Here is a 10,542-nt window from a genome sequence, read left to right as displayed (position 1 = left end):
TTTGTTAGCTAAGAGTAACAAAAATAATATATTTTTGAAAACTGAAAATTCAGTTATCAGCATTTACAAAAACCAAAAGGGTACCCAGATTATTACAACGAATAGTTAATAGATCTATTTTCTTAAGGCAAATAATTGCAGCCATCAGTAACAGTAATCTATTGTGAGTTTACACTGTGCATATGATTTTTAATTCTTCTACGTATTTTTCTTCCCAGTTTTGATATGGAGCCTTGTTTCGGGCAATGTACTTGTCAGCTTTAAGTCTGATGTATCACTTCAGTTTCTTGTCTTCAGGTTTAAAGCAATGGAAAACTTTGTGCACCTTCCATATGCCATAGATCAGGGACTTCTAAATGTTAGTTATCTAGCATGGATAGTGATCGTGGTTGGCAGAAACTTGTAGCCTCCTGCCAGTGTTGTGGCGCCCTCTTGGTGAAGTACATTGCATAGCAGCAAAACAAGGACCACTGTGCGCATTCCACTGTCAGTTCTGATGATTTTAAATACAGCAGGAACAAAGTTCTCTTGCGTTGCAGCAACATTTTCTACTCATTAAGACCAACCCCGCATTTTCACACCCAGGCTTTCCACCCTGGAAAGAGGCGGCTGAGATTCTTTGGGTCCATGGCTTGCTGTATGAGAAGGTTCACCTGACCTCCTACACTAAGCACTGTCCCCTCTTCCACACCTTTAAGCTTCTCCTGAAGTCGCATCAGAACACGCTCTGCCACTTTATTAAACGTCTGGTTATCACTGTTGAGAATAAAAAAAATGTAAGAAAATATAAATTGCAGAGCCTCGCAGATGTTCATGTTAGTCACAACCCCCATCCCCGGTAGTGATTTCTTACTTTGATTTTTTGTTACATCCCCGCTCAGCACCATTGAGACTTGAGTTGATGTCTGTCTCATCCTCTGGCCTTTGCTGCAAATACAAAGCTTTCAAGGGATTCATGGTCCAGTCAAAAAGTGGGTCATACAGAAGCACCTGTAAAACAAGGCAAAAATATGCATCTAAATGAAGCTAGCTCAATGCCCTAAAAAGGCAGGCAAATAAAGATTCCATGTTTGTAGGAGAATCTTTAGACTGGCAATGTTGTTCAGCATGTGAATTAAATTTTATGATTTGGTCCCATCTTGGTAATAAAACATTTCCATTATTTTAGCAATTGGGCAGTTATAAATGTTCTGTCAACAGCAAATACAGCTACAATGAATCTGCTTTTTGAAATACAGAAACTCCTTGTAGAGTTTCCTCTAAGCTGTTTGTGGCCACCTGGTAAATGGTAACCTCTAGGTTGAACTACCATAGTGTGTCATTTGTAAGACTGTCTTCACACAGTGTGAATACCAACTGTTCAAGACAGCAGTGGCTAGGTTGCTAATGGAAACTGGGTAGAAAACATCCTACAACTGTGTTAAAATATTTACTAAGGGTGGGACAGAATTCAGGGCCCTTAATGCTGATCTCAGGATTCTGGTTGGTTCATATATGCATGGACATTCCCTGAGAAAATAAGGTTCTAGGCTGCTTAGGGTTTTAAAGGTTAACTGCACCACTTCAAAACAAACTGGTAACCAGTGTAATTTGTGTTGTACTACATGCTGGGAGTCTTGATCCCAAGCCATCCTTCATGTGCAGATGTGTGTGCATGCATGCCACATGCTGGGGCTTGATCATGCCCTCAAATTTAAATAATTTCAGTTGTGTGTTCAAATGGGCTCATATGTCAGTCTAACATCTTTTCCTTCCTTAAAACATTCTGCTCCCTTGAAACAGAAAAGGTTCAGAGCTGCATTACAATATTTCAGTAAATCTCCTGTGACAAGTTATAAGTGCTTAAAATATTTATAAACTTTTCGTGTGCCTAACAGTTTAGAATGTTGAAGCAAACTTTTGCACTAGGAGCTGCCACAGTTTAAATGCCAAAGAAGTTTATGAAAGTTTTTAAATACAACCAATACCTTTCAGCTTTTCATCAACAGCCACAAAAAAAGGCTTACCTCTACAATAGTAAGCAAAGCTTCTTGGGAATTTCTCATAACCACCATAGTTTTTTCACAGCATCTAGAAGATATTTTCAGAACAGTTTTCTAAATTATTTTCCACTAATAGTTTCAATTTACGACAGCATTTTGTTTTTTATAGCTAATGGCAGTGTTTCTTACTGGGTCTCATTAGACCAAAAATAAAAATGTAACGAACATGGTTTTCACTGGTTTACACTACAAGCTTGTTCAAAAAGCTGAGCTGGTGGAATTCTATTGTAACTTTAACAGTGAAATGCTTAAGAAGCAACTGCAGTTATATACTATACCTCCTGAAGACTCCTTCTACACCAGTGATGCCCATTCCATCCACTATATCTCTTGTTAGCCTGAAAGGTATGATCTCTGGGGTAGGAAGGATTTTGCCCTGCTCAAAAGCAACACCTGGCAGAGGAAAAGAGAAATGCAACGTTTTTAAAAGGGTTATATATACACAAAAGAATAATATACGATCCCTTGTGTTTATACATACCTAGATCAATGTGCACGAGTTCTGCGGTTTGCTCGTCTAACAGAATATTCTGTACATGTCTGTCTCCAAGACCAAGTATGTAGCCAACTGAAAGAAGGAAGTCTCAAAATGAACCCAGAAGCACTTGCCTACATTTCATTTTTCCCCTTTATACATATAACTCACAGCTTCTCTCTGCATTTATTTATTCCCTGCCCAACTGGTTTTCCTTGCTTGTAAGGTTCTGAGAAGGTCTATTCTCCTTTTCCAACCACAGTCTACCATGTTGCATTAAGTGCTACTCTGGAAGGTCCCCTAATCTTCAGCAATGGTTTTTCAAGAGGATTGAAATGCTTGGGAACATGCCTAAGGATAGAAAATACACCTGAGTGCGGCTCCCTCTCTTTCTCCCATTCACAAAATAAATTAATCCCATGTAGTGCTATGTCACAGTGCCAGTACACTCATGCTGCCATCTTATATTTAAAGCAGCTACTGTACACTTTTGGGCAGCATAAACCATACCATTTTTAATGATAGATTACTTTTTAATTATTAAATGGATTAAATCTCAGTAAACTTTCACACATGGGTGCATTTTGAAGATGCCAAAACAAGTGGGAGGTGATTCACAGTTAAGTCAACAAAGCAAATGAGTAACATTGGCATTTCATTCCCAGTCAGCTATACACCTGAATGAAAATACCTATAGAAAAGAAAGCAGCCCTCTAACTGCGCCAAAACTATCAGCCCCAACAATTAAAACTTGTCCCCTGTGATCAAAATCTATGTACTATCAACTAAAGCTCATGGAGCACCTTGGAAGAGGAGGACAAAACAGCAAGAGTCATTACATTTTAGTTATTAAATAGATTAAGACCTTTAGCTCTTGTTGAAACAAAACACTATTTTCAATTTGTCTTTATAGTTAGAAAATTATTATTGAAGTGTGCCAAAAACCAGCCATATTTTTACAGTACCTATTGATGAAGTAGCAACACTGCGAGTATATGCCAGCCGTTTCTCAAACCATACTGCTGGATCAAGAAATTTTTCCATGCAGAAATAACGAAATACAGGTTGAAAATTCTGACATACATCCATAAAGACGTTATATTTCTCCTCAGGATTTTTCCTTTGGGTCTCCTTCAAAGTAAACCATAAACAATTTAAAGATGGGTGTGAAAAATACTTTTGTTGCTTATGTACAGCTATACTTGCAGTGAGAACACAACACATAACATTTATGAAACACCTGCCCTTCAAAATACCAATAGATGTGCAACAATTGGGCAAAACTGAAGTGAAGTGTAGCAAAGTGGACAGTGTGCTAGCTTAAGGGTGGGGAAGATAAAGGCTCAAATCCCTGCCTAACCTATAAAGTTCACCAGTTAACTCTGGGTCAGATATTATCTCTCACCTGAACTGACAATGGGAGAAGGGAAGCCTGGATGGTTTACTATGAATGCACTTCCTCTGGAGGAATGAATGGGGGATCCATCCATGAATGGGTGAAGCCCTTCTTCCACCAGGAGAGGCACATGCAACTATGTGATAAGCTTCTGAAGATCTACGCTCAAGTGAGTATAGAAAGATCTGAGGAGTTGAAATGTCCCCTAATGTAGGGGTCTAGGCTTGTGAAACCGAAGTCAGTCCCTTGGAACAAGGTCTGATATGGACTAAGAAAATTGAAGCTCTGGCTGTCTCTCGAGTGTATGTGTATGAAGGTTGAATGCTGGCACCAGGGAAAGGTCTCTTTCACACCTTTCACATAAAGTACCCAAGCTTCCTTTCTCTAGATGGCATTAAGGATACGACCCATGGATGGGATGCTCTCTATCTAGCTAGGTCATGTAGGGTGGGTAGTGCCAGACCTGGAATATAGAAGGAGGATAGAATCTGTAGAATTCTCCTGTCAAAAGTTGCTTCTGTTGAACATAAAGTATCTAACCTGTAGTTTTGGTGAAGGTAGATGGAGACTTCCAAGTGGCTGTCCTGCAAATTTTGGACAGTGGGGCATTAGCGGAAAGTGTTTGGGAGGGCAGTTACTGGTTTGTGGGTGTTTTGCTTTTGATTTCTTAAAATGTATTTTGTGCTTTTTTATTTATGTTGAAGGGCGGTATACAAATTTGATAAATAAACAAATAAAGCGAAGTAGACAAAAGACCTGGTGAAATGTGCTGTGACGTAGCTAGGCCATAAAATCCTGTAATAATTTTATCCTCTTTCTTGTGGCAGCTGTGAAGTTGGCAATAGCCTTTCACTGGCAGACCCACTCCCCATTCATGATGAAAGGTTGTTGGGGAAAGTGTGGGATTTGACTTCTTACAGATGTGAACACATCAAAACAGATTGTATGGGTGGGTGTGATGAGAACAGACGATTTTGTGGTGAGTGTTCATAGCCTTAATCAAAAATAAGGAATATACCGCTAGACAGCATATCATGCTTGGGAAGGATTTGCTTCTGACTCACCATCATTTTCCTTTGGCAATCTACGCTACTATAGTCCTTTGGCCTATATCGTTTGTGAGCACTGCTGTCAGTATTGATGAGGAATTCACCCAGGGGAATCGTTCCTGTGCACCACTCTAAGACACCGCTTCTCTGTGAAAGGGGAACCACCTTAAGGAATAAGCAGACGTATTAACTGTCATGATTAACCAGTGCTAATTCAAATCAGATTCCTTTGTAACCTTAGTTTGAAAACCCATTTTGGAATCATGGGTACAATCTCTAGTTTACATTGGAAAATGCCTGTGGAAAGTGAAATAAAATCCCGAGAGAGAGAGAGAGAGAGAGAGAGAGAGCGCACACACATGTATTTATAACACTAGCTCCCAGTTTTCAAACTAGTTTGGCAAGGAGAGGAGATGTTGTGAGAGCAACAAGGTTTGTGTGCAGAAGCTCCAACATTCAGCAGAATCTCAGGTAGTAGCTGCTGTGGAAAAACTTTGCCCGAGTCCCTAGAGAGTCACTGCCATACTGAGCTAGATGAAGCAATGTTCTGTTTTGATATAAAACAATTTTTTTATGTTGGAGATGAAGGATGGGAGCTCAGTGGCAGAGCATGTGAGGTGCATGTAGAAGGTCCTAGATTCAATTCCTGTCACCTCCAGCTTAAAAGATCTCGAGTAGTAAGTCCTAAGTGCCACTTTCAGAGCTAAATTCAGTAATTATCAGAGCCTATATAAAGGAAGCTTCTTTGGCTGGTGAACCCACATCATGTCTGCAACAGGCTACTTTGATGGAACAAGAGCAAAACTTGCCTTATATCTGCGGATAGTCAATTTTCTCTTTCTGGTTTCAGTATTTTGCTGAAGCAGAGCATTGCACATCTGGAAAACCTGCTGCATGACAGCATCCTGTCTCAGGTCATCACGGCCCTTTAAGAGATACAAAAAAGGCAATGGTATAGAAATGGCATCTGCTGAACACTACAACTTTATGTTATTTATATTTATTTGGAAGTGAGGGAAACTTTTATTCAAAACAAGTATGCAAAGTACTGTAGACTTAAGCTACAGGAAAAGTATCCAGACAATTGAGCAGTACTGTCACTTTATACTTTGTCTTCTGGGATCACTCAGAAGTTTTGAAATACATTGTACATTTAGTAAATAAGTAAATATATATTTAGAAATGTGTAAGAACCTATTTCCATTCATCCCTGCATCAGGCGCTTATAAATTTCCCACGGTTTTACTTTACAGCAGCTCAGTATTTTCAATACAGAGAAATAAAACGTATCAACTTCCACCAAAGGCAAGGTTCACACCACAGAACATGGCATAAGTTAAAAACCCAATATTCTACATTCAATTTACAAGTCTCATGGTTTTTAAATCAAAAAAGACACCTCTCTAGCACGTGCAACACACAGAACTTACCTTGACAAGTTGCCTCCTCTCTTTCCCATCTGATCCAACACAGTCTATTATTTTTGGTAGATTAAGGCCTCCTGCTAAGCGAAATTCTGGCTTGAATGACCTTATTGTAACCAAATTTTCATACTTCCCACTTGGATCCACCTAAAATCATAAATACATTTAGGCGCTGCTGTATCATGTTCACCACAATATTACATGTTCACTACAGTACTGATAGCCATTTCTCTGTCTGCTAGAATGAAATATGTGCAGGTTACAGACTCCGCTAACCCAGAAATAGTACCTCGGGTTAAGAACTTTGCTTCAGGATGAGAACATAAATCTTGCTCCGACGGTGCGGCAGCAGCGGGAGGCCCCATTAACTAAAGTGGTACCTCAGGTTAAGAACAGTTTCAGGTTAAGAACGGACCTCCAGAACGAATTAAGTACTTAACCCGAGGTACCACTGTAATCCCCGCTAATATGACTATGTAAGGATTATTACTGAGATAAACCAGTTTCATTTACCTTGATTTCCATGGTGGGTACAACAACATCATCTAGATTCTTTAGCTTGGTGATAGGTTGATCAGAAGGGATATTTATGCCTCCTGCATAAACAACACACAAATTACCTTAAATGCCATTACTAACATTTGTTGCTATATGAACTCCTGCACACTGGACTTCAAACAATGATGAAACTGTTTCTAACATGTCTCTGATATTACAGAAATTATTCTAGATTTTCTAGTGTGGTGCCATCTACCCCTTTGCCTTTCCACTGTGTATCAGACCTTCTCTACTATTTTAACTCTTTTTAATATATCTAATTGTACTATAAATATTACATTGTAAATTGGCCCGTGCCCAAATACCAAAATAACCAGAGTACTGCCAATTTGCTCTGTGGCAAAGGCTGTTACAGATACCTGCACAAATTGGATACAGTTCACTGGCTAACAAATATCATTAAAGTGGTACCTCGGGTTGCATACGCTTTAGATTACAGACTCTGCTAACCCAGAAATAGTACCTCAGGTTAAGAACTTTGCTTCAGGATGATAAAAGAAATTGCACGGCGGCAGCGTGGCAACAGCGGGAGGCCCCATTAGCTAAAGTGATGCTTCAGGTTAAGAACAGTTTTAGGTTAAGAACGGACCTCCGGAACGAATTAAGTACTTAACCCGAGGTACCAGTGTATAGCCTATAAATTGCACAGTTAATTTACTCTCAACAAAACATCCTGGAGAAGCAAAACAATTATTTTTCAGCTATTTATTACACAGTATGAAACTGAAGGATTATTGTTGATTTTCAACTCCCACCGCAATTATCCCCATTTTCCATATTCTTACTTCTCTCTGACTTCCAGGTAGTCGCGTCCATGTTTGCTAAAGTGATATAAGCATTGCAGAGGGCTTCGACATTTGCCACCATATCAGCTCTTTCATGCTTGATGATGTTAATTATATTGCTAGCAGCTTCCATCCGTTCCTATCGGTTGAAAAAAGAATACTGGTAAAAGCGAGTGTTTTACTTACAATCTGTTGTTGTTTAGTTGTATCCGACTCTTCGTGATGGGGACTCTGGCCCCATGGACCAGAGCACACCAGGCACGCCAATCTACAATCTACTTTAGATTACAATCTACAATCTATTTTAGATTAAAACAATTCAGAGCTCTGACAACAAAGGAAGCATTAGAAAACTGGGCCAACTGCTGGTGGGTAACTTTACTGCAGCCCTGACATTATGAAAAACAGGCCCCAACTACAATACTGTCCATGCAAACACAAGACACTTCCCGCTCCCCCAGCCTAAAGCACCCCAGAAGCAGGTGAATGAAAGTACCTTGTCAAGTTGAGAAGTTTCTTTTGGTGTGTTTTTTGTTTGCCTGCTACTTGCTGCTTCCGGCTTTGCGAAGAGTTCATCCTTGTTGGCATTCACCAATGCCAAGATTATAAACAAAGTGTGATGTGGATGGTCCAGAGAAATTCTAGCTATAAGCTGTTAAGAAATATATTTATTTAAAGAAAAGTTATACAACTAGCATTCTTACTCTGTGATCTGCATATTAAAGCAAGCATCAAAGGTTCAGCAGCAATGCTCAATGATTCAGTTCTATACTGGACTTCATATTTCTATACTGGACTTCATATTTCAAATGCTATTTCTATTTGAATGCGACAATAAACCACATTTCAGCACTATGTGAATGAGCTTCAATGAATTAATCTGGGTTGAAGCCTGGCCATGGGACAGAATTGTTCTTGCAGGCCCTAATGGATGACCTACAGAGAGTAGGATAGAGGGAATGTGACTTTACTGCTGTTTTTTAAAAATCTCTCTTCTCTGCAGCTTTCAGTACCACTGACAATGGTCTCCTTCTAGACTGCCTCCATACATTTTTGCCTTTAAACTACCCTCTGACCCTCAAATAAAGGGTGGTATATAAAATAAATAAAATGGAATGGTAATTGGGAGGCCAGTGCTATAGATTCCAGTCCTACCTATGAGACAAAATCCAGCATTGGGACAGTGCTTTTGCCCCCCTTGCAGATATCCCCAATGCTATTTAATATCTACCGTATTTTTCGCTCTATAAGATGCACCAGACCACAAGACGCACCTAGTTTTTGGAGGAGGAAAACAAGAAAAAAAATATTCTGAATCTCAGAAGCCAGAACAGCAAGAGGGATCGCTGCGCAGTGAAAGCAGCGATCCCTCTTGCTGTTCTGGCTTCTGTGATAGCTGCGCAGCCTGCATTCGCTCCATAAGACGCACACACATTTCCCCTTACTTTTTAGGAGGGAAAAAAGTGAGTCTTATAGAGCAAAATATACGGTATATAAAGCTACTGGCGGTTGGCATTAAGAGTATTGGGGGCAACGTGCCATTAATACACTGAGACTCAGCTCTATTTCTACATAACATCTGAATAAGGAGAGGCTGTGTGGGTGCCAAACTAGTTCCTGGATGCAGGAAAAATTCAGTCCTGTCAAAGGGACAAAACCTCTGAACTAGTTACTGAGGACTGCACATGCGTGTCCTCAGGCTCCTTCACCATGCAGCACTAGGCAGGGACATTTTATTTTATTTTTCTCCAATGCTGGGCAAAGGTGTATGAGACCAGGGAGCCATGAGCAATTACAGAGAAGAAGGGAAAAGCTGGACAAAGGACAGAGGAGCTGGGGATGGGAAGGGATGGCACAAAGCTCAGTGATCAGAAGGAAGGAATCAGGAAGTTTTGTTTCGTTATACAGTAGTCCATTTCTGAGCTGCAAAACTGGCTGCAAAAAATGAAATAGCTAAAATCTAACATTGCAACACTGTAAAATCCTTAACACCCAAACTATCTACATGCAAATAAAGTTTGTTTTTGTATTTTGTTTCTGTGTTTGTTTTGTATTTGCATGTTAAATGAATACAGGGCATCATGGTTGAAGATCAATTACATTAATCAGAATCTGATGAAATCCTTCTGCCTTGCTTTCCATTCGAGCAGCTAGTTGATACATCAGTGGCAAGAATTTGTAAGAGGGTATTTTCTTTGCCTCCTTCTGTTGTAATAAAAACAGCAAACAAAAGTAGAAGGTGAGACTGCTTAATAATATAACACAAATTGCATGTATGCTCAGATATCAGTACATCACAATATTTTTTTTCTAATTGATATCAGTGCAAGACACTCTTTTCACAGCAGCACTTTTATCATCCATTTCTCAAACATTTTCTCACCAGGTTTTACAAGACAGTACTGTACAAGCTGGGGAATAATCTATAGTATTTTAAGATGCAAGCACTGTTTATGACGCCAGAGAGTCAGGACCGAGTGCTTCTTCATCCCCTCACTGTGAACTGGCTTTGGCACAAAGATTTTGGTGTATATTAAGCCAGAGTTCCTTGTTACATCTAAACTGGGGAATTATGACTTAATGTCAGTTAAGAAACTAGGAAAATAAACCAGGGAGGAGGGGAGGAGGGCTTGGCTCTGATGCCTGTTTGCATTTTCACAAACGAACCATCAAGCCTGAACTGATTGTCTGAACAAGGCTACTGCCTGGCAGTATTTTGCATGGACTGTGACTGAGGAACCTCAATTCCTATCTATTTATTACAGTGGATGATGAAGCCACTGGATTAGGTAGTTTTGTGGTGTATCCATTAC

General features: G+C 39.7%; 1 protein-coding gene across 2 annotated transcripts in view; it reads right to left on the bottom strand.

The window, feature by feature from the left end:
- Positions 1-281: 281 nt before the first annotated feature.
- ATM (ATM serine/threonine kinase) overlaps positions 282-10,542 on the bottom strand; it is a 53,365-nt gene continuing 43,104 nt past the window's right edge. For both annotated transcript variants that reach the window (XM_053385764.1, XM_053385765.1), the window contains 13 exons: positions 9,830-9,934; positions 8,226-8,381; positions 7,730-7,868; positions 6,900-6,982; positions 6,393-6,533; positions 5,772-5,888; positions 4,978-5,127; positions 3,483-3,648; positions 2,524-2,610; positions 2,321-2,435; positions 2,007-2,070; positions 854-990; positions 282-756 (listed from right to left, as the gene is read on the bottom strand). In XM_053385764.1, the coding sequence (XP_053241739.1) occupies positions 576-756; positions 854-990; positions 2,007-2,070; positions 2,321-2,435; positions 2,524-2,610; positions 3,483-3,648; positions 4,978-5,127; positions 5,772-5,888; positions 6,393-6,533; positions 6,900-6,982; positions 7,730-7,868; positions 8,226-8,381; positions 9,830-9,934 (1,641 nt within the window). In that variant the 3' untranslated portion in view covers positions 282-575. The remainder of the gene's footprint in view (positions 757-853; positions 991-2,006; positions 2,071-2,320; positions 2,436-2,523; positions 2,611-3,482; positions 3,649-4,977; positions 5,128-5,771; positions 5,889-6,392; positions 6,534-6,899; positions 6,983-7,729; positions 7,869-8,225; positions 8,382-9,829; positions 9,935-10,542) is intronic.

Source organism: Podarcis raffonei, chromosome 4 (assembly GCF_027172205.1).
Source record: "Podarcis raffonei isolate rPodRaf1 chromosome 4, rPodRaf1.pri, whole genome shotgun sequence".
Lineage (NCBI taxonomy): Eukaryota > Metazoa > Chordata > Lepidosauria > Squamata > Lacertidae > Podarcis > Podarcis raffonei.
The sequence above is the reverse complement of the archived record's forward strand: the minus strand, read 5'-3'. Positions and strand labels throughout refer to the sequence as shown.